The sequence below is a fragment of the Triturus cristatus genome, chromosome 2_1 (assembly GCF_964204655.1).
Source record: "Triturus cristatus chromosome 2_1, aTriCri1.1, whole genome shotgun sequence".
In the NCBI taxonomy this organism is placed as follows: domain Eukaryota; kingdom Metazoa; phylum Chordata; class Amphibia; order Caudata; family Salamandridae; genus Triturus; species Triturus cristatus.
Window position 1 is genome coordinate 799,735,947 of NC_140581.1, and position 25,144 is coordinate 799,761,090.

General features: G+C 41.9%; 1 protein-coding gene across 3 annotated transcripts in view; it reads right to left on the bottom strand.

Moving 5' to 3' along the window:
* Window positions 1–25,144, bottom strand: part of LOC146865898 (kelch domain-containing protein 10-like) — a 603,680-nt gene that overhangs the window by 222,271 nt on the left and 356,265 nt on the right. For all 3 annotated transcript variants that reach the window (XM_085640780.1, XM_085640782.1, XM_085640781.1), the window contains one exon: window positions 19,303–19,351. In XM_085640780.1, coding sequence (XP_085496906.1) covers window positions 19,303–19,351 — 49 coding nt within the window. The remainder of the gene's footprint in view (window positions 1–19,302; window positions 19,352–25,144) is intronic.

Genomic DNA, 25,144 nt, shown 5'->3' on the forward strand with positions numbered 1-25,144 from the left:
ATAACTTTCTCCAAGGATGGGAAATGGACTAATGAGGACGAGAATGTGAGGTTAAAGATGAATAGAAATACCAGTAGTATTTTTAGATTCGCGGCCAAATTAGGGCAAAGGAGAATGAAAGACATACTGGCCATTTATAAAGCTAGGTGTATTTCATCTGCCTTATATGGGGCAGGAGTATGGGGACACCATCCTGTTATTAGTTTACAGAATGATGAAAATAAGTTTTTGAAGAAACTGCTATGTGCCCCCTCCTCAGTTCCCAATATCTTAACTCATATGGAAGCCGGTATCGACTTTATCATGGACCTAGCTGCTCTACGCCCATTGTTACTTTGGCGCTCTATTTGGTCTAAAACTGAGACAGTATTTACACAGACAATCATCAAGGATTGTTTGAATCTTGATAATTTGCCTCGGATACCGTGGCTGAGTTATATTTACTACTGGTTTGATCTTCTGTTTGATTGTAACATTCGTCTGAACCCTGAAGCAGCTGCACTAATACCCAAGAAAGACATAAAATTGAGGTTTCTGGCACATAAGAATGCTGCTAGAGAGAACCAGTCCAGTAACTTAACAACTGTTGCTGCTTACCTTGATTTGGATTTAAGTAGAGGTTTTCAGACATATCTCACGACTGTGACTTATAACTCCCACAGATTTGTCCTAACCCGCTTAAGGCTAGGGATTGTGCATCACTTAGTCTCATTCCCGGATATGAAGATCAAATCTAGTATGCTGTGTCCTTGTGATAACATTTCAAAACAAAGCTGCTGTCATTTTTTATTGTTCTGTAAATTTTATTGTCATTTTAGGAAATTTTATCTAAAACCTATCCTTTTAAAACACAAGATACGTTCTACCAAATCAGCAATGAAGTTTTTAACAACTCTGGAAAGTCCTGATACCTGTTTTTTTGTGGCATCCTATGTGCTTAAATGCATAAATATAAGGAAGTCCATAGTCTGTGTTGATTAGTTAAACCTTGTTATGTATTTTGCACATTTAGGTATCGCCCAGACTTTTTTAATGCATTTTGTAGTTTAAATGAATTCCGAACAACGTATTTCTGGCTCTGTTTCTATGCTTTGCATCTTTTGCACATCTGCACATACTAGATACTTACATGGAACGTGCACTTTGCTAAAAATATAATGAATATGTTTCGTTGATAAATTAAGTTTAATTCTGAACTGTTCAAGGAAGCATTATGCACTTTAACAATGTTTACATATTGTCTTCTGTCAAGTTCAGTGTATAAGATATTTTTGGATGTTATGTATTTTATGTGTCTTGTTTTGCTTATATGGTTGTATTTTACATACCGAGTAAAGCTTTTTGAACTGAACTGTATGTACCTTCATGATATTTTGGTTCTCGATATTTACTTCACAATATTTTAGCCCAACAATATTTTCTACTCTGTGTTCCGACATATAACCATATTCATGATCCTGGCAGACCTGCTGGTTGGAGGTTGGGAGAGATATGTCATTTTAGCAGCTCCCTTCCTGGCGAATCTGTTGTTAATAACTAGGAGTAGGCAGAACCTGCAGAATTTGATCCTGTGGAATTCTGGACACTACACCAGCTGTGATTTAGAGCCAGTAACGGATTCCGCGCTGATAAATCAGCACTCATGTCACCACGTGGTGGGCCAGGGAGAGCAGCTACTCAAGTTGATTTTGCTGCCGCCCAAGTAGATTTTCTACTCTAGGGGCACACTTCTCACTGCGACCGCCCAAGTTAGAAAAATCTTGCCGGATGTCCTCCTGGCGACTGGAAAGCACGCTAGAGGATGCCAAATCTCACTTGTGCTTGCCAATTTACCATTCTAGAGCAGCACAAGTGAAAAAATTCCACCGCAGCAATTGACGAAATTTGGGCAGAAGTCCATGTTACATGAGTAATGTGGAGTGGACAATTCCACAGGCGGAACAAGATATTCCGCCCACCCCTAATAATAACGCTGATATAGTTAATAAAAAATTGACACTGGATCATTCCCTTTCTCCTCCAATCCCCCAAATCTTGATGACAACTGAAAAAGGGAGGGGGCAGATTGCTTCTATAAGCAATAAATATGGCATCATTGCTGGCGGGGGGTAGTGAGCTTAAATATGTAGCACGGCCAAGGGCTGCAAATATCCTTGCACTTGGTCAGACCACACCACATAGGTTTAGGGAAATAAATAGCTGCTTGTCTGATTGGTGTAAAGGAAGGAGTGTCTGATCTCAGAATTGTGCCAAAAGTTGTATCCTATGCAAAAGCTACAGTTGATGGACAGAATGCAGAACAATGTCATACATTCACCCCAGTACTGAGATCTGGGCCTAAATCCATTTTTTTTGCTCACCATGCCATTCCAGTTTGAATACAGCCATATGCAAATCAGTCTTGACCCTGTTCCTCATGGGAACAGTCCAGCCTGAACTGCCAAGCCAGGTCCTCTGTGGACTGGAAACAAGCATCCTAGGACCAATTTCAGGGTTTCACCCCTCTTCAGCCAGGAAAGCTTGATTCCAGTGGCAAGGAGAGCACGGGACTCACGTCTGAGCATACCCATCCCACTCGGGGTGACAAATGCAAAAACAACAGTTGATGGACAGAATGCAGAACAATGTCATACATTCACCCCAGTACAGAGATCTGGGCCTACATCCATCGTTTTTTTGCTCACCATGCCATTCCAGTTTGAACCCAGCCATATGCAAATCAGTCTTGACCCTGTTCCTCATGGGAACAGTCCAGCCTGAACTGCCAAGCCAGGTCCTCTGTGGACTGGAAACAAGCATCCTAGGACCAATTTCAGGGTTTCACCCCTCTTCAGCCAGGAAAGCTTGATTCCAGTGGCAAGGAGAGCACGGGACTCACGTCTGAGCATACCCATCCCACTCGGGGTGACAAATGCAAAAACAACAGTTGATGGACAGAATGCAGAACAATGTCATACATTCACCCCAGTACAGAGATCTGGGCCTACATCCATCGTTTTTTTGCTCACCATGCCATTCCAGTTTGAACCCAGCCATATGCAAATCAGTCTTGACCCTGTGCCTCATGGGAACAGTCCAGCCCGAACTGCCAAGCCAGGTCCTCCCTGGACTGGAAACAAGCATCCTAGGACCGGTTTCGGGGTTTCACCCCTCTTCAGCCAGGATAGCTTGATTCCAGTGGCATGGAGAGCACGGGACCCACGTCTGGGCATACCCTTCCCACTCGGGGTGACAAATGCAAAAACAACAGTTGATGGACAGAATGCAGAACAATGTCATACATTCACCCCAGTATCAATTGTGTGTCTTTTGCTAAAGTTGTATCCTATTCATTCAATAAATGACAGACGGGAGTGAGTATTTCGCCTGTTAAATGACACGCCAGTTGTAAAGAGTGGCTCTTTCCTAGATGTAAAAGCAAGTGCCGCCTGGTTCACAAGGTATAATTCTCATGGGACATACATTTGCCCTGCCATAAGTAATTTTACAATAAACCTCACTTTTAAGAAAATTGAAAGATGATTAACTTTGAATTTTGTAATGATGGGCTCTCAGTCATTTCAGCATGCAAGCACATAAACTGCACATCGAAGATTCTAAACACAGCCGCATTATTCAACAGCTCCACGTTTCTTTGCAGATGGGCCCATTTCCCCTGAGAGACGCCCTGAGTGTCCCCACATGTGTTGGAGCAATCACAGTTTACCCTCATCTTCGTGGCATCTACCTGTCTCCCCAAGTGGTTAGGCAGTGAGAAGATGACCCGGTGAAAATACTGACAGAATGGCACCTCTCACACTGTCCTTATTTGCATAGGGCACCCCTGAATTCCCTTGGAGAGGGAGGGGTGAAGACTCCCTGAGGGCAATCAGGGGGAGAGGCACTAAATGTGCACAACTCTTGTGTGGCACACACGTGTGTGCAGGGACATGGGCAAAGGCATTTACATACTTGTAATGGGGTGCACCTACTTACATGTTACGTTATGTTTTGTGATAAAGATTGATAACATGCATGGCTGCCCTAAGAAGGGCTTCTCAGCCAAGTCTTCAGCTGTTTCATAAAGCTAACTTGATTGGACACTGTCCCTAAATGATCTGGAATTATTTCCAAAGAGACGGTGCTAATACGCGGAAAGACCTTCCTTCCTATCTTGTCCTCTTAAAGCGTGGGATCACCACTAAGTTGAGTTCTACGGATCTTAACAACCTGGTCAGGTGATATGATGGAATCAGAGACAGCGAGCACATATTTTATAATGAACTCGCATCACACAGGCAATAAATGTGTGTCCAGTGGATATTTGTAGGAGAGGCTCCACAAACAACTGTGGTATTACATAAGAGACTGCACAGACATTTTTGGCATTACAGACAGTGCTTAATTTGAGCCACTGGTTTCAGTGCTCTGCTCTGGCACTTACTTGTCCACACCAGCACTTATGACAGTCTGTCATATGGTGGTACTGTTTATCTAATTTACAGACGAGCCTAACAAAAGTTGGTTATTAATTCAATATACATTAAATATGACACACACCTGCCACTAAAGCCATTCTAATAGCTCCTGGGGCCTGGAACGGTCAGAACTGCAACACTTGCAGGAGTATGATGATTAGTTATGTTGTGACTGCAATTGGCAGTGCTGACAACGGCAATCAGCAGTGGAAGTGGAAGTGGCCTCCTGACGAGGACCCTGTCATTTATGTTTTTTTCAAATTAAGCCCTGAGTACAGAAGAGACTGCTCAGACATCTGTGGTATTATGGAAGGGACTGAACAGACATCTGTGGCCTCTTCTGTAGGGCCAGAAAATCCCAAAATACAAATGCCTATTACACTCGGTCTGTACTGCGCATAATATGCCATCAGAGTCCAGGGCAGTCCAGCAGATTACAGAACATTGTACTAGTTACTGTACCATGTTCCTTAGTATGGTAATTGTGCAAGATGCCTTTACTTGAGTTCAAGAGACACGTGGAATAAGTTACAATCTAACGCTCATCAGAAATAATTGGAAACATTAAATGCCATTAATACTGTTAGACCTTTTATAAATGTTATCCTGTAGACAACAGCTCATTAATGAAGGCCATTTCCGACCGGCAGTAGATGTTTCTCAATGGACGTAGCCAGTCAAGCATTTAGATTCTATGTCAGGACCGGAGGTGAGGCTTAAATTTCCTTTTTTAATTCACCAGCAGCTATTCAAATTATGTAACAACAACAAACTACATTTCCCATCAGTCAATGGGAGTAAAACAAAACAAATCCTCCAATCAAAGCAACATCAGTCCTTCAACAGTCCGTGTAGATGCTCTATCCTCCTCTTTCTTTGCTGCTCCATCAGCCTCATATGTGTGCCTTTATCTTGCTCTGTGTCATACACTAATTATTCTCTACTTTATGATTGTTTTGCCTTTGCTGCACGTAGACACATCTCTAAAGGTATTGCCACCATATTATTTGTGCCCAGTCTATTTGTCCACGTGATCATGGAAATGATTCACACTCCTTCGTGGTCGCTTTGAAGTGTGTCAGGCTCTCCGCGTGGCACGATCATCTGACAGCTAGGGGGCCCCTGCATAGACTACAAATGTGCTCCTCGCGTCTTCCCCTTCCAGGGGCGAGCGCGTCACTTTCACCTGATCTCTGCAGCGTTGAAGCGCGTCTGGCTGCATGTGTGCATACGGGGAAGATTAATCTGCCGGGGTGAAGTCTGGTCTTTTTTATGTGAGAGAGCTGCCACTTGAAGCATAACACCCACTCGGCGGGTAAGACATATATTGGGCTATTGGGACTCACCCAGGCGGTTTTCAGTTCCATATTAATAGAACTGGGAGTGCTGATCCCAAGGTCTTCTCAGCCATTTGTATTGGAACCTGGGATTCCACAGACCAATTAACCACTGCAAACATTCCAACCTTCTACCACTGACAAAACGGAGGAATATGGGGATCACTTTGAGGAAGAAGATGTCAAATATTTCCCCATTGATGATCAATTTTGCCAACTAATGGACGTTTCCATTTTTAAGGCTGTGTCCCAAGTAGTGGCACCACTGGTGAGAATTCAAGAGCTGCAGGCTCAATGCCTCAGACCCCTCGAATTGAGGAAAGACCTTGCTGGACCTCAGGCCCCCATACCTCCAGGGAAGCCCATCCCTCCAGTACCAGATAGCAAGCACTCAGAGGACATAGGTATCAATATGGACAGAGACTACGGCCGGCCTTGGAGACCGTCTGGCAGCCCTTCTCCCGTGGGGTATGACAACTTCGGGATAAACGTCCCTTCTATAAATTCCGATATGCTTGACCCCGATGACCTCCTGCACCCGCGTTCGTCGGAGTGGTCTCTGGCTCCTACAGTGACTTCGTACCTTGCGGGCAGTTGCGAAAACGACTGGACAAAGAAGTCTGAAATTGTCTCAATGCTGAATGCCCCAGACCTGCTTTGGAGGACAAAATAGCACTCACACTGGAGATTGACCCCAAGATGTGACCTTCTTGACAAAGTTTGTAAGGCAACCCAAAAAGGGTATAGACCGGTCTTGGTGATCATGCCAAGACAAACTATTGGATGTTGCCAGACTACTGTCCAAGATTTGGGATATGGCAGAGGATGCAAAGGCATCCGGGCCCTGATAGATCCTAGAGCTGTATCCAAATCGGCACAGAGGGTCATAATCCTGCTGGAGGACACAAATTATGCAATATCCACAGAGCAGCGTAGGTCCTTAATAATCAAGATCGATCCCAAGCTAGGGGAAATCTCGACTTCGGAGGCAGGCCCTATAGCTGAGGGAATCTGTTTGTGGATCCATTTATTAAAGAATTAGGAAAATTCATGAATACGTTCAGGGCCCTGGAAAAAGATCAGACTTCTATTCGGTGAATCATGTGTTTTTGCCAGAGCCGGTCCTAGCAGGATTTGTTCGACCGACCTAACTTCTTACCAACCCTCCTTGAGATGTGGAGACTATCGCAGAGGACAATGGCAGGATTTAGCCAAATTTGGTACCTTCTACTCCACCAGGCATCGGGGTGCAAGAGGAAGGCTCAATGGTTCCCACAATGCCCCACAAGGTGAGTGCATACAACTCCAAGGGCCAGATATACGACCCGTTTTTGCAATCGCAAGCGGGTTTGCGAACCCGTTTGCGCATGCAAAAACATATTGGGCCATCTACATAGCCTATTTAGCGAGTCACAATTTTTTTGCGACTCGCTAAATAGGTTTTGCCACTCGCTATTTGGAAGGGGTGTTCCGTTCCAAATAGCGAGTCTCAAAACACTCACAATTACCACCTACTTCAAGTAGGTGGTAATGCATTTGCAAATGCATGTGAAGTAATTTTTTAAGGGCAGGCAGTGGACTCCCCTTAAAAAATGAAACGAAAAACTGTACTTTTCTTTTTTTGTTTTTTTTGTTTTTATTGAGCAGAATACAACAACATACATTAAAGTCAGCACCCCTTAACATCGATATATATTATGATATAATTAATACATCATTTTAAATTGTAGAGGAGTAATCATCTTCATCCTACTCTTGTACTTAAAGTGCAGATGCAGTTAAACTCAGAACCCTGAGAATATCATTGAACAGCATAATTTAAACAATTAGACAAAATGCCAGTGCTAGTACAAATATGTGCTCCAAAAAGGAAGCTAAACTAAAGTGCAAGCCTTCTGTAGTACTAAAAAATGCAAAAACAATAGAGTTAAGGTCAAAAAAATATCATTTGACAGTGTAATTTAGAGGATCAAGTAAAGTGCAAATGCAAGTGCAGATATATACTCCCATTCTCGTGGAAAAGGAAATAAAAATACCATTGATGACCCGGGAGTATGATTCATAAAAGAAAATCAGAAATTATCCTTACCCCTGGACCTTCTTATTGATCATAAACATAATCCAAATAATTATTCAACACCAAATTGTCCCTGAAGATGTCCTTCCATTTGATCAAAAAGTTTCCAGATTAACTCAAATGTCTTAATCGCTCCCACCCTTTTGGCATATGCTTCTTCAAAGGTTCTCACACGTTTTATTTTTTTATACCATTCAATAAGAGTTGGGGTCTTGATTGTTTTCCAACTCTGCAAGATCAATGAACGTGCCACCAAGAAGGAAATTGATATAAACATTTCACCCCCTTTTGTTAACACCTGATTTGATCTTTGTTTTAAATAATGCTGCCTCCGGTTCTGGTTGAACAATGGTTCCGATAGTACGGCTAAGCCCAGCACATAATTCCAGCCAAAACTGCCTCAAACTAGGACATGTACAGGCAATATGTAGCCAACCGCCCTCACCGGCTTGCTGACACCGAAAGCAGGTATTTTCCACATCCGGATAAATTTTATGGAGGGCCTGTGGTGTATAATAGGCCGACCATCGAGACAGAAAAGCCATCCTTTTAAAGTTGGCAGCCCTGAGTAGCTTGTTGCCATTCTGCGAAATCGCTTGCCATACTCTAATTGAAAGATTGCAGGCCAATTCATTTTTTTTTTCTAAGAAATTAGTAACAACCAAAGGCTCCCCTTGATTTTGAAAAACTCTATACCAATTCCCTATGCCTCTCAATTTAATTCTGAACACGGACGCAAGAACTGAAGGGGTGCCTGTATTACCTAAGGGTGCATATTTATTTATCCAGGATCTAACCTGAAGGAAACTAAAAAAAAGGAGTCTATTCTGCGTGCCACATCTGGGCTGCACCTCCTCCCAGGTCATGCATCTGCCTCCTAACAGAAAATGACCTAACTCTTTAAAACCTTTTAACTCCCAAAGTTTAATATGACTACTATGAATAAAAAGGCCCAAACTTCTAGCCTCTGACTACCCCAAATATTCAAATCCCGTCGATTTTGCTTTTTGCAAAAAAAACAACCGAAGTCTAGAAGAGAATTCTTGTAGCGTGTTATATCTTACTTTTTTAGGCAATTTTGCTGTTTTTAAAAACACCGGAAGCTGAGTCCCTGCTGCATCAGCCATTTTCCTCATAAAAAAAACATCCAAAGACCCCCTATTATCAAGCAGACCAACTAAAATATCCATAAATGCTGCCTCATAATAAGTTTGAATATGGGGAAGTGCCAACCCACCCCAACATGTATCTAGCTGCAACATTGATAGTTATACTCTTGAAGCTTTTTTATTCCAAATAAACTGGCGAAAGTTTATCCAATTCTCTAAAATATGCTGCGCTAACTTTAATCGGGACATTGGAAAAAAGAAAAATTAATAAGGGTAGTACTGACATCTTGATCAGGGCAACCCGTCCTATCAAGGAAAGAGGGAGGAAGCCCCATTTACCCAATAAATCTTTGATCTTACTCAATGTAGCTTCATAGTTTAGCTTATAAAGATCCGCATATCGGTTTGATACATAGATTCCTGAATAACGGATCGGTTCAGGGGAGCACGCTTGTTGTTTCAAAATATCCGGAAGACAATTACAGCAAACGTTAAGTGCCAATACTTCAGTTTTTTTGTGGTTAATTTTGTATCCTCCAATTGCTTCAAACTGAGCGAACTCCTTCAAGATTTGATCAACATTATGCTTTTCCGGTTTAAGGTAGAGTATCACATCATCTGCAAATAATTTAATTTTGGACATCCCCCCTATAGGAGTTTTTATATCTAAGTTCTCCCTAATCTTTACTGCTAAAGGCTCTATAAAGAAAGTAAACAAAACAGGCGATAGGGGACACCCCTGTTGGGTCCCACGTTTTATATCTATTAGACCTATAGATTTAGAATTTATCCAAATCTGGGCCTGGGCTCCTTGATAAATATTCCGAAGCATGGTAATTATTCGATCTGGAAAACCAAATTTTTCAAGACCATAAAATAGTGCTCCCCAATTCACAAGATCAAATTCCTTTTCGGCGTCAACCATCATTATTATTGCAGGAGTTTGATGAGTATTAAAATAATCAATTGCTTGAATAAGAAAACTTGTATTTGAAGACATTGATCTGCCTGCTATAAAGCCTGATTGATCCTTGTGAATTGCATACTGAGCCATAGATGTAAATCGATTTGCCCACATATTCATCAAAATTTTATAATCTACATTTAGGAGACTAATTGGCCTATAAGAGCCAACTTCCCTAGGATTTTTACCCTTTTTAACGAAGCTAACCATTGATGATTCCTTAAAGGCTGTTGGAATTTCCCCTCCTGCACTAACAAAGTGAAAAAGCTCAAGCATAAAAGGAAGTAATTCTGCCGAGAAAACTTTATAAACTTTGGTCGGCAAACCATCATTCCCGCAAGCCTTACCTCCAGGCATCGAAGTTAAAGCCCTGGAAATTTCTTCTACCGAAAAGTCGGCCACTAAGGCCTCTTTTTGACCTGTTGAAAGTTGAGGGAGAGCTAGATCTTCAAAATAAAACTGTATAGCATGATTAGCTACCTGGTATTCAGTTGAGTAAAGGTCTTTATAATGATCTATAAAAATTTTAGAAATATTATCTTGTCCCGAAACTAGATTCTGGGTTCCAGGAATTAACACTTCATTAATTACTGCTGCTTCTTGTTTAACCCTAGTTGACCATGCCAGTAATTTCCCTACCATCTGGCTTTCTTCATAAGCTTTTTGCTGATATGCTTTAGTACTGGATATCTCTTCCATGATGAAAAATTCCCTCAATTCCTGTTTGACCCTGTTAAGTTCCTCTCCGGTTACCTGAACCCTGATAGAGCAGCCTCTCCTTTTATTTGTCAAAGCCATCTCCACTGCTTTCTGGAGTTCTTCAATATGAGCTTTACGCTCTCTAACTTGCGCAGCCATTAAAGCTATCATTTGTGCTCTAATTGCTGCTTTAAACGCCCCCCAAACTGAAAAAAGATTCGCTGTTCCTCTGTTAATTTAAGAAAAATCCCCAATCCATTCCTTCATATCCCCTACCCACTGTTGGTTGGTTAAGAGAAGTCGATCCATCTGCCACCTGGATTTCTCTCTAGCCCCCAATCCAAAATCAATTTCTATTTTAATTAAAGAATGGTCTGAGAAAGAATTAGCCATGATCTCCGTATTTGAGTAGCTCAGAGAGCGTGATACTAGAAAGAAATCAATACGGGAAGCTGACCTAAATTGGCTGGAGTAATAAGTAAACTGTTTTGCTGCACCATGAGCCCTTCTCCAAGGATCCACCAATTGATGATCCTGTTTAATAAGATCTATTAACTTCTTAGTCCCAGGTTTCATCTGCCTTTTAGTCTTGTTAGATGTATCTAATTGCAGATCCTGAATACAATTAAAATCTCCTCCTAAAATGATAGGGCCTAGCGCCTTTCTTGCTCTATCATTAATACTTTTGAGCGCCACAGAGTCATCCACAACGGGTGCATAATAATTGACCAAATTCACCAAATTACCCTCCATCTTTACCTGCATCCAGATCCATCGACCAGAAGGATCTCTATCAACTTGAATAATTTCACAATTTAAACCTTGTCCAAGATAGATAGCCACCCCTCGAATTGCTGCCTGAGCTGAAGCAAAATAGGCCCTAGAAAAATATCTTGGAATAAACAGTTTGGGTTGATTAGTTTTGAGATGGGTCTCTTGCAAAAATAAAATTTGGGGAGAGAAGGCTGCCAACCATCTTATCAAACCACCATACTTTTTCTTATTCGAAATACCATTTACATTAATGGAAATAATACGAGCATTAGTACCCATTTTTCAGCTTATTATTCAAAATTACACCAGTAAACATACCCATTTTCAAATAATATTGTTTAACAAAATTCTGGTTATTGCTTTTCCCTTTCTCTTTTAGCTTACTTTCTATATAAAAACTATTCTGCTCATTAATTTTTTTTTACACCACCACCCTTTCCCTGTGTCACAACCCAAACCCAACTCTCCCCAAGAACCCCGTGACCCTTAGCAGTAGGGGAATTGCCCACCCTACCCACCGCTGGCCCCACCTGGGAGCCCTGCATAACAGGTGCCCTGGTATTGCACCCTAAAGTAATTTGCTGCCCGCCGCTCTCTTAAAAAAAAAAAGAAAAAAGAACATCCAGAAAAAAACATTGAAAAACGGTAAGGACAGCTCATAACAATATGAAAAGCTGTTGATTCCTATTACTTGTCCTTCATGATTCGCTGCAGCATCTCATGAGCTTCATCCAGATTTGAGAACAAGTGAATCTTCCCATGGACCATGACTCGTAGTTTCGACTGCTGGGCGATAGCTGCTTGTGCCCCCTGTGCCTTGAATAGATAAAGGAGTTTAACAAACTCCTTTCGGCGTTGTGCCGCTGAAGCACTCATATCTGAAAAAATACGGCAAAGGGAGACCTCAGATGAAGAAATTTGCTTTTTTTGAATAGCCTTGGTCAATATTTGCTCTTTTATACGATAATCTGAAAAATTCACTAACACAGTTCTAGGAAGTTTGGAGTTAGGGAAGGGCTGAGCTGGAACTCTATGAGCACGGGTGATCGTAAGGCCCCCAGTGAACTCAGGAAGAACTGTATTTTTTATGAAGGCCTGCACCCATTGAACTGGTTGGGATCCCTCACATCCCTCCGGAACACCAACCAGGCGAAGATTAGTCTGACGAGCATAATTTTCCAATTCTTCCAATTTCAATTCCAAAGCGTTCTTTAATTTTTTATCCTCTGAGACCTGTTGATGAATTGAGGTCATCTGATCTTCTAGCTGGGAAATTTGAGACTCGGCTTCCTGTAGTCGAATCGGCATAGCCCCCACCACCTCTTCAATTTTGGATAATCGTGCATGCAATGCTGCAATTTCAGTTGCCGGGGTAACTTTCATTTCTCTGATCTCCTCAAGAATTAAATTGAGCATGCTTTTTATATCGCACTGGAGACTGAATCCAGATTCTGTTGTTGACCATTTTGCTGATCCAGTCCCAGGTCCTGACGCGGGTCCTGTTGGTTCCAAAAATACTTGATTAGGACGTTTATCCAACTCCAATGGTAAAACGGGAGGGGAGGAATGCCCCATTGGGCCGAAGAGCAGAGGAGGTACACGAGAAGGGGTTAGCAAAGTAGAGGGAGGCTGGGATTGATCAACTTGGGGAGTCCTTACGCTCTGAGTGTCCAGCTTGGGATACTGTTGCGGCGGTGAAGGTAGAGACTGTATTAAAGGTTGAGAAGGTTTAATTTTCTGAAAGATCAAATACTCCTTGTTCTTGCCTGCCGATAGACTGGAAGGGTTTATACACGGGTCTATACACGGGTCCTCTTGATTTTCCGTTAAATGACTTTTGCCCTGATTCATATGGCTCACGCTTGCGGAAACTGTACCAACAGTGCTGCTTTCTATAACTGTTGTAATTGAGATCATCGAAATCTGGGAAACATTGTCTAATTTTCCCTGCGACCGACCTTGCTCACCTTCAGCTTCACCTTGATCTGTAAGTTCCGCCCCAGAGCTTGAACAATCAGCTATGGGGGTAGACCCCCTTCGATTTTTCTGAACTCGCTCCCGCTCAGCTATTGAAATACCCTGATTTATTTTCAATTGTGTATTGCGAGTTCTTGATTTCAAGGGTGGGTTAGAACCTAGCTGAGACGGGGTAGCAGGATTTCTATTATGTCTCCCCATGGTTTTACGTTTTTTTCTTCCTTTCTTCCCTTATGGAGTTCTGGAGTTGAAAGAAAAAAAAAACAGCAGCCTCCGCTCCTCTCCGCTCCTCTCCACTCCCCTCTACTCCCTTTCAATCAATCCTTGTGTCTGGCACTGTCAGGCACTGACGTTTCTTTTTTTCTTCTCTTTTCCCCCTTATACACAGTCAATTTTTGATACTTTGCCTGTAATTGCCTGTAATTCACCAAATTACCTGCTTCTTCAGTCCTCCAATGGAACCCAGTAATACAGCGATAGCCCACAATGGGGCCGTCAGCAGCTGGACCGATAAAAGAAGAAGCAACACCAGCTACTCGAGTTACTCCGTCCTCTGCAGGCATCAGATGAAGCCTCAGATAAAGCCTCGACAGCCTTGACAGACGATCCCCAGACAGGCAGCAGGCTCCAGCTCCCAGCACTCCAAAGCTCCGAGCTTTAAACACTAAAGGAAAACACCAGCCACAATCGGCAAAAGCAAAGAAACGCCGAGACCACAAACCGCCATCAGTGCTTCAGAGCCACGTTTCCAGATACGGGGCGGGGCAGCAAACATCAAGGTTACGTGGAGGCGGGATCTCACATAGCCTCCCAAGAGCCGGCCGATGTACTTTTCTTTTTAAATGCATCCCATTTTCCTTTAAGGAAAACGGGCTGCATTTAAAAAATAAAAAAGCTGCTTTATTGAATGAATGAATGAATGAAGTTGAATTTGTATAGCGCGTAGCTACCCTGAGGCCTCCTAGCGCTTGGCGAAGCGGAGAGCAGGAGCGGGGGGCTTACAACTAGTGTGCTGAGAGGAAAAGATGGGTCTTGAGCAATTTCCGGAATGTCAGCAAATTTGGTTCTCCCCGAAGAGTGGGAGGTAGGGTGTTCCAAAGGTTGGAGGCATTTAGAGAGAATGAACGCCCGCCCCATCTAGATCTGCGGACCTTTAAGGGGGTAGCAAGAAAAGCGGAACTGGAACGGAGAGTTCTGGAGGGTTGATAGGGGGTAATCAAGGACTGAAGAATGGGGGGACCCGATTTCCACAGAGCTTTGTGAGCCAGGCATAAGACCTTGAAGTGAATCCTGGCTATGGGCAGCCAGTGGAGGAGCCTCAGGGCGGGTCTAGCTGTATGTCTACGGGGAATCTGGAGCAGTTGGCACGCCGCACAGTTTTGTATCACTTGGAGTTTGTGGAGAGTGGACTGGGGGGCACCTAGATATAGAGCATTCCCGTAGTCCAAGCGGAACAGAATCAAAGCCTGTAACATGATTCTCCCAGCTTGGAAAGGCAGCAAGGGGAGAATTTTCCTAAGCATCCGCATTAGTCCAAAGCAGGTGGCAGAAAGCTTGGTGGCTTGATGGCTGAAACAGAGAGAGTTGTCCAGCCACATACCGAGGCTCTTAATCTGTGGCTTAGGAATGGGCATGGGGCCAAGACAAGGTGGCCAGGTGAGAGATGAGGGGGGTGATGAATTTTTTCCCAAGAACATAAGTTCCGTCTTGTCTCCGTTTAGTTTGAGATGGGAGTGGTTCATCCAGTAGGCGACCTCCTGTAAACAGAGACCCAGCGTGCTGGAGGAACCTTCAGGGTGATTTAGTGCCACCACCAATTGGGTGTTGTCCGCGTAGGTAATGATTTTTATACCATAAGGGACGACTATCTCAGCGAGCGGGGCCATATAGGCATTGGAAAGTGTGGGGCTTAAGGAAGAGCCCTGAGGAACCCCACAGCTGAGAGGCCAACGGTTGGATGTCGTGGACCCTTATTAAAAAGCAGTCCCAGATATGGTGATCTGCTGAGCCCAGCTGGCCACCATCCCTGGGAGGGCTGGCATTCACAATGGGCTCGCAAATTGTGAGAGGCTCATTAATATTAATGAGCCTTGCAATTTGCGACCCCATTGGGAATCGCAAAATGGTGCAAACACACTGTTGCACATTTCATTTAGTGCCTCGCAATTTGCAACTCGCAATGTGTTGCAAATTGCGAGGCGCTAAGTGCAAGGATCGTACATCTGGCTCCAAAAGAATAAGACTGGGTGGCAGGTTGAGGGACTTCCTCCCCAACTGGCAGAACCTCACTTCAGATGCTTGGGTACTACAAACCGTCCAGGGATTTTAGAAAGAATCTTCTAGTTCTTCAACCCAGCTAGTTCACTCCGTACCCCTGTTTTTCTCTCCAGACCAGTCGGCACTAGTGGATGCCGAAATTATCTAACTTTTGAAAAAGGGGAGATCATCCACACCGCTCTTCACCCCCATGTGTTCTCAGCACCATCTTTCGGGTAGAGAAGAGTGAGGGGTGCTATTGTCCTGTTATCAGCCTGAGGGAATTTAACAAGTGGTTGATATATCACCACTTCAGGATAGAGGGTATCCCTCTCATCAGGGATCTTTTGCAGACTCAGGTTTGGATGGTCTGCTTGGACCTCAAGGATTCTTATCTTACAATCCTGATTTTTACTCCACGCAGACGATTTCTCCAATACCAATGAAAATCTCGGGTATTCAAGTTCACCTCCCTTCCTTTGGGTCTCTACTCTTGGGTGCTTCACCATGGTTCTTAAACTGGTGATCTATCACCTGAGAGCTCACAGAGTTGAGTTAATAGTCTACCGCGACAACATTTTAATCATGAACCAGTGTCCCACATGTTTCTCCCATCATCTCCAGATGTGTATCGACCTGTCGGAGTCTCTGGGTTTTGTGATCAACGAGGACAAGTCATCCTTGATCCCCTCTCAAATCACTCAATTCCTGGGTTTCGCTGTGAATTCCGTGACAGCCACTCTCAGTCTTCCCTCTTTCAAAACGGCCAAAATCAATCACGAACTCAGACAAAATCTGTTCAAATATTCGATCTCCATCTACCATTTAGCGCGCATTGTGAGCCTTCTCTCACTGTCAATACAGGCGATATTGCCAGGCCCTTTACACTACAGAGCATTACAATGCCTACAGATATGTCATCTACGCCAAGGTCTCAATTTTTCCCAATACATTCTCCTATCGGAGGAGGCAAAGGAGGAATTGCAATGGTGGATCTCCCATATGGTGGCATGGAAGGGTTGGGTTATCTTTGGATCCCAACCTGACCTGGTGAAGTGTTGTACCAAGGACATGGCTCACTGTTGTGTCCTCCTGAAGATGAACAATGTGGCAGAATTTCAATTCGTCAACCACCTCAGGGGGACGAGATCAAGGATTCTGTCGGATCTGGCATGAGCCCTGTGGAATTATCATCTGAACAATTACATATTACTCTCGGCAGAACATCTTCCGGGACAATCCAATCAAGTGGCAGATTGGTACTCCCGCCATTGTCAGGGCACCAGTCTTTGGAAACTTCACCCAAAGGTGTTCCAGGCCCTTCAAAAAAGTGGGGTCCCTTCACGATCAATCTTTTTGCCTTGCGACTGGATCACCAGCTGGAGAGGTATTGCAGTTCAACACAAGATCCTGATGCGGTATTGACCAATGCTTTTCTCCATGACTGGAGCACAGAGAAGAGCTACGTCTTTCCTCTGTTTGCAATGATTATGCGAGTGTCCATTCAGGTGCAGCGACAGAATGCGGACTTAGTGCTGGTCACTCCGATATGGAGCTCTGAGGTTTGGTTTCCAGTCTGATGGAACTTTCTGAGGATTTTCAAAACCCTCTCCACCTGTTTCAGGATCTCCTCAAGGATCCCCAAGGGAATCCTCTTCATCTGGTGCTCACACATGCTCTCCGTCTCATGGCATGACGGATTACAGGGAATGCTGGAAAGTCCTGGGAATTTCTTCAAAGGCTGCAGCCTTACTCGCCAGAGCATATGCGGATACCACACATAAGAGATAACTCTCTGCCTGTTCATGATAGCTGCACTGGTGTAATCAATGGCAGTTGGATCCCGTGAGGGCAGATGATGTCTGTATTTTGAACTTCCAAGCAGGTATGGCTTCGGAGGGTTTAGCTTAGTGGTTGATCACATCTTTAGATCGGCTATCTCAGCTGGCAACATTTTTGTGAATGGACATTCAGTGGGGGAACATCCCCTCATCTGTAAACTTCTCTGAGGTATTAGTTTGTCTATTACTCTGGAACCCAGATTTCTTAATTGTGGGACATTGATAAAGTCTTCCATTTATTTAAATCCTGGCCATCTAACAAAAACCTTTCAAGGAAGCAGTTGTTGGCGAAACTGGCTACTTTGTTATGTTTGGTTTTCTGACGCAGAGTGTCAGAAGTGAGTTTACTGGACTTGACAGGTAGAGTATTCACTCCAAATGGGGTGACTTTTCAAGTTTCTAGACATACGAAATGTAATTCTAGGATTGTATCCTACTCAGCTTTCCCATATGTTCCTAAGTTATGTGAGGTTTGAGCATTGAAAGCTAACGAATCTATGACAGAAGATATACACCCTCAGGGTGAGCGTCAACTACTTATTGTTCTTACCAAGTCTCACAAAGCTGTTTCTTCCCCTACTGTTGCCAGATGGGTCAGATGGGCCTTGCATTAAGTGAGGATTGCTGTATCTAAGTTTGGATCTCACTCAATATGGGGTCTATGGCTTCTAAAGCTTTCTCTCTGGGAGCTTGTTTAGAGGACATCCTTAATGCAGGTGATTGGTCCTCAGACTCTACATTTGAAAGATTTTATTTTAAACCGGTTACGCATCTGGCATCTCTGATGGTATAGAAGCTTTAAACTAGCCTAATCCTTGCCTCCGGTCCTGACATAGAATGAAAAATGTCCTAGCTATCGTAATAGAAAGTTTCAATTCTATTATGGACTCGGAGGCAAGGATTAGCCCACTCTTACTTGAATGGATTTCAATTTACCCACCCGATTGCCACAGTATTTCTTGTGGGTCTTGGTGCATATCATGGTTACCTTTCACTTTGTATTATGGAAATGTTTTGACCTTATACTTCACTAAACATTGCCATAATATGCTATGATGTGGTTTATGCTTTGGATTTTAGTTTGCTCTTTTCATTATCTTACATAAAATATCTGTCTTCTCAGGGACGTATGTGAATAAACAGGAGTAATTCCTGAGTGAGTCCGCTGTGTTCGCAGAAAGAAAGAGGAGGATAGAGAGTCTACGAGGAATGTTGAAGGACTAACGCTACTCTGATTGGAGGATATGTTTTGTTTTATTCCCATGGACTGATGGGAAATGTAGTTTGTTGTTGTTACAAAATTTGAATAGCTGCTGGTGAATAAAGCAAGGAAAGTTAAGCCTAATCCTCGCCCCTGAGTCCTTATTAGAATTAAAACTTTCCGTTATGCTAGCTAAGACATTTTTCATTCATCTTGCTGACTGGATATTTTAGGGGAAAATAATGTGGGAGCCTGCCATGGATGGCCATTAATTTTTGTTGAGGTATGTGTCTCACACGCCTATACTGAAAGGATGGCACTTTGAATTACAAAAAGTCAAGCAGGCAATAAAGGGGTTCATATCTACAATGTGCTTTAATTGACTGTTTTCCAACTGCATATTCAGACCAAATAGTAATGGGATTGAAGCACCTACTTTATGATTGTAGAGAGCGTTTGAGATTTAATATAAATGAAAACTACGAAATTTGTGTGACAGACAGAATTTACACGGACAGATGTCAGAATCTGTAAAAACATGTAAATCAAATATGTTACCGCATTGCAAGGTGCACATTGTTATTAAAAGTATTCAAACACAGAAACATACCCATTGCTCACTCCTTGGAGGCCAAATTCTGACAGAATCTCTTTCATGACTGAAAGGAAAAAACATAAAAGCAAAAACTTAGACCGAAATTGTTGATCAGATTTTTCACAACAGTGGGAATCATCACAAAAGTGATCCCTTTTTAAAAAATGGTAAATTATGTGGTACATACTGCAGAAACATTAGGAGCACCATTAGAAAGAATGTCTGGTAGGAATATCAGGTCCTCCGGGTAGCTAGCCGGCATGTTTCCAGGACTGAGCAAAGAAAAAATCCCAAAGTCATATCTTTTTGTGAAGGCCTGAGACATTGCCCCTTCTCACAAGAAATGTACATTTAGGCTCTGTGTGGGGAACACTTTCCTGCCAGCTGGGAATGCCAAAGAGAAGAGGGATTATGCAGAGTTATCCTTCTCCCCCAATCATGGGAAGAATGGTGGTGCGGTCCATTTTTCGGTCTAGTAGTACAGTGAGCAAATGGATGTCAATGTTTCTGCTAGGCAGAAGGGGTCTTTGTGACATCGACGAGGGTGAAAGGGGTCTTTCAGGGCCCCAATACAAACTCGACAATCGTTTTCCAAATGCGTGACAGAACACTTGTAGCACTGCTTTCTTTTCTCTTAAACCTGCCCAACTTATTCCAGCTTCCATTGCCATTTGTGAAACATTTGTAACTGGGCAATCTGGGTAAATGTCAGCTATTTCCAGTATTCCTTCATTTTTAATTCCTAAGAAAGTGTTCAATTGCTTACTAAAATCCATTGTGCAGGGAAGTGTTCCATTTGGTTCTTACATTCACCAATATTAAGTTGAATGAATATTCTCAATTGTCTCTTAATACATGGTTGGCATTCCTCCCTTGTAACCTGCCTAGTTCGATAATTGCAAAGCGATCAGTAAACATACACATTTCCCCATGATTTTCTAAGTGGCATTCACCTAGCAGTACTTCATCTGTACACATTTTTCAAGCGATACCAGATAAACGTCTGCCACCAGATAAACCCAAATCTACCCATGATCAGCAGGAACTCTAGGAGGATTGGACAATGTAAGTGTGGTGTTTTACACCAAAATAACTCAAAACGATACTCTTGAATACCGATTATTTAAGATGGGTTTAATTCACCTCATCCACCAACAGTCAGATCCAACTGACTCATGTGGAACACATTACAGAATTCTTCCAAAAGTGTTCTTAACAGAATGCAGAGGAACATTCTGCATTCTGAATCTATACATGTTGCAGTGGGGGAAACATGAAATTATATCACACATCTTCCTCCTCAACAAAACAAATAACAAAGTGGAGTCTATTGAAAACTAAGCCTAAATATAACCAAGGAAGATGACTTATACATAAACAAATATCAAATGAAGTACATCATACATGAGAACACTAGGAGAGCACATTATACATAGTCTTTCATATATACAGGAAGTCTGGGTAATCTTTGACTCCTTTCTCTGACAGCGCCTGGAACACAGGAGGAATTATTAGTAGAAGGCAGAGCATTAAGTAACTTGGAATGGTAATTAACATACTCTTCATGTGTCACTTTGTTAGACATGTCAGAATTCAATAACATAATACGACTCTTGTTCCAAATTCTCCCATCACTAGTTTTAACAGCGTTCTTGAACACCTTAACTACAGGTCTTACATTGGTATATTTAGACCAAGGACGAGATCCAACAGGGACTTTAATTTTAACAAGATCACCTACTTTCACATCCAGAAATTGAGCATTTTTTAAAATCAAAATACAGTTTCCTATCAACTTGTTTGTTCATTTCTCTTTTCCTCCATTCTCCTATTTTGTTACCAACAAAGCCTTTATTTAACTTCATCCATCCAGGGCACATTATAGAATTAGGAATTCTACCTCTGAACAGTACAAAGGGAGACTAGTAGTGGAATGAGGAGTCAAACGATACGCTGTGATCCTATCTTGAAGCATATCCTTCCAACTCAAACCATTGACCCTGGCAAGTTGTATACTTTCCTTGAGAGTCTTATTGACTCTCTCAATGGCACCATTTGTCTCCGGGTGATAAATAGCACACCTCTAATGAACAATGTCACAATTATTGAGAAAACGTTTAAATTCACTTGAACAGAATTGTGGACCATTATCTGAAAGAATACTGTTGGGAAAACTTTCTCTTTTGAAAATATCTATCAAATATTTAACAATACAATCAGTGGAAATCTCCCTAACAGCACCCACTTCTATCCATCTAGAATATAAATCTAAAACTACAATTAGATATGGAGTGTCACACACACCATGTAACGGACCAACAATGTCAATAGAAATCTCATCCCAGGGATGATTAGGCAAATTCCTACAGACCATGAGTGATTGTCTAGTCTTCAAAATTGTATCACTCGCACAACACTCCATACAGTCGCGAACCATTCTTTCGATATCAAGATCCATGCCAGGCCACCAAAATTGCAATCTTAACAATTCTTTTGTCTTCACAATACCAAGATGACCATTATGTGCACAATTGAGCAATTTCTTTGTTACACCTTTAGGAGGGACCGATTTTGTGCCCCTAGCAAGTGCACCATCCACAACAGAAAGTTCTTCACAAACAAGAGACCAAGGTTTTTCTAATCTCTTTTCATTCTTCAACATCTCCATTACTTTTTTAACCTCATCATCCTTTTCAATTTCACACTTCCAATTTCACTAACAGCACCATCAGTAATCTCACATACATTGATTATTTCTTCATCCTGACACCCCTCATCCTCAACACATTCATTCACATTAACCTGTCTTGACAAACAATCAGCAGTTTTGTTTGCAACACCTGGAATATAATCAACATCAAGATTGTACTCCTGCAAAGAAATGATCCATTTTTAATTCTTGACGATATAGAATCAAGACCTTTCTTTGAGAAAACTTCCTTCAAAGGCTTATGATCAGACAACACATTTACTTTTGTGCACCAAATCACATTTTTAAACTTTCCTTAATGCCCAAAAAATAGCTAAAGACTCTTTCTCTATGACTGAGTAAGTAAGCTCAGACCCTCTAAGACACCTAGAGGCACAAGCAATCAAACAATCAATATCACCCTTCTTTTGAATAAGAACAGCACCCAGCCCTTTTTCGCTTGCGTCAGTCATAATAAAAGTGGGATCACCAAGATCAAACGCTTGAAGAGAGGGTGCTTTTCTCAGTTCTTCCTTAATAGAAACAAATTCTTCCATGCACTCAACTGACCATTGAAATACATTATTTTTTATCGTGAGTGTCCTCAAATTATAAGTTTTTTTTAGCACAGTCAGGAATGAATTTACTGTAAAATTCAACCATACCAAGAAAAGAGAGAAGCTCTTCCTTGTTGACTGGTTCAGCAATGTTGACTATGGAATCAACTAATTCCTTCTTGGGAAAGACTCCTTGCCCAGTAATCCTGTGACCCAGATAATTCACTTCTTCCACTCCGAATTTACATTTATCTTTTCAGAGGGATCAAACCAGCTTTCCTGAGCCGCTGCAACTCAGCACACACAAGAGCATTATGCTCTTTCATGGAATTACCAAAAATCAACAAATCGTCTTGCTAGCATTTGACACCATTAAGTCCTCTAAGAATTCTTGACATAATACGCTGGAACACTGAAGCAGCCGAAATAAACCCAAACGGCATCCTGCTAAACTTATATGTCCTCATAAGAGTGACAAATGCGGTTAACTCTTGTGAGGATTCATCTAATTCAACCTGATGATAGGCTGACGCTAAATCAAGAGTTGTGAAGTATTTAGCACCTTCCAGTGTACTGCTCATCTCATCAATATTTGGTAAAGGAAATTTGTCAACAAGTACTTCTTTATTTAAAGAGCGTAATTCAATGCACAAGCGTATCTCCCCGCTGGCTTTCTTAGTGACCACTATGGGAGCCAACCACTCTGTGGCTTCCACAGGTTCAATGACACCCATACTTATCAGTTTTTCAATTTCTTTTTGAACACCGGCTTGTTCATTTAACGGTATTCTCGTGACTTTAGCAACAACAGGAACAGCGCCTTCTCTCAGCTTAATAAGATGTTTGTAACCTTTGAGACAGCCAAGACTGTCTTTAAACACATCATAAAATTGTTCAGCAAACATAGAAGAGAGATCATTTAACCCTTGGACCTGAACTTGTGGAGAGGCATTGGGATTAAGTCGTACCCCAAGTAATCGTTGGTGAGGCCAACCTAAAAGAGAATCACCATGTTTAGCAACATAAATTTTCCCAGCGATCATTCTTCCACCCAGTTCAATTGTTGCTGCAAAGCAACCTATCATTTTAATAGGAATGCCCCCATATCCTTAAGGAGGAAGATCACATTTGGCAAGTTTGACTTTGTTAGACAAATGTTGACGAAAAATGTCTTCACCTATCATTGTTAAATGGGAACATGAGTCAAATTTGAAATTGAGTAACACACCCTCAATGTTCACCATATGTGAAGGATGATCTGCTTTTCCTTCATTAATTTGAAACGTAACGACTTTCATCTCTGGTTGACTTTTAGTAGATAAATGCTCACTTCTATTAACTTTACTCTTACAACATTTAGCAAAGTGGCCTTTTCGACCACAGGTGTTACAAACAACACGTAAAGCAGGACAGAAAGAAGAATTAGCCAAATGACCTAAACGTCCACATCTAAAACATGTTGGTTTTCCTACATGAGAAAAACTACTAGCATTATTAGGTGAAGAAGACTTCTTGTCTTTTTCTATCGTATTTTTCTTCTGTACTTGACATACTACCTCTTCTACCTTTGTTTCTGTTGTGGTTACTTTATTCTTCTCTCCACTATGTTCATATACACATTTTATCATGTTTTCTACCTGTTTTGCAATTGTTATAACTTCTTCCAATGGAGGTTCATCCTTTAACCAAAGTTCCTTTCTAATGTTGTCATGAGCGCACTTCAACACAAACTGATCTCTAATCCTTTCTTCTACTGCAGGACCAAACTTACAAGAAGATGCAAGTTTTCTCAAAGCTGAAACAAATTCCTCAACAGACTCATCTTTCTTTTGTTCTCTAAGTCCAAAGTGGTACCTTTCCATTATTGTACTTAAACGTGGAAGATAATGACGATCTAATTGCAGAATGCATATCTCATATTCATTGAGATTCCTTTGTTCTGCTGCAGTAAGTTCAGGAAGATGTTCCACGACTTCTTGCCCTTCTCCTCCAAGACAATGTAATAATAACAAATGTTTGCGTTCTGGACTCAAATTAGTTCCACAAACTCTAGGATAGTTCATAAAAATGTTCTTCCATTTTTGCCACTTCACATTAGGTTCACCTGGACTTGTTATGAAAAATGGAGGCTGAGTTACATTTTGCATCTTAAAATCTACGTAAAATTTCCCTTAAATGGAGACTTACCAGACCAAGCTTATTACAATCTTAAATAAACTGTATTACAGAAAAAAAGACTATATTAATAACACTGGGCACTCATGTAAAGTTATTGTAAATGATCCAAGAAATAAGATTAATTTCTATCATTGAAAATGATGTAGCTCATCCGTTTAAAACACCACATTCGCTGTTTAAGGTGTGCCAGTCACCGAAAATACTGGCAGAAGATGTCAATATTTTATTTGTTCATTTAATAAGACCTCACATGTGTGTAAAAATGTTGCGATGTAGTTGCAGACTCACATAATCCAGACAATTAAAATGAACTCAAAGAAGCGGTTCTCTTTTCCATGTAAATTCTCGCGTTGTAATATAAGAGAACGAAGGAGATCCCAATCCTTCGAAATGGAGTCATCACATGACCTGTCACGCTCTGATTGGTTCCATC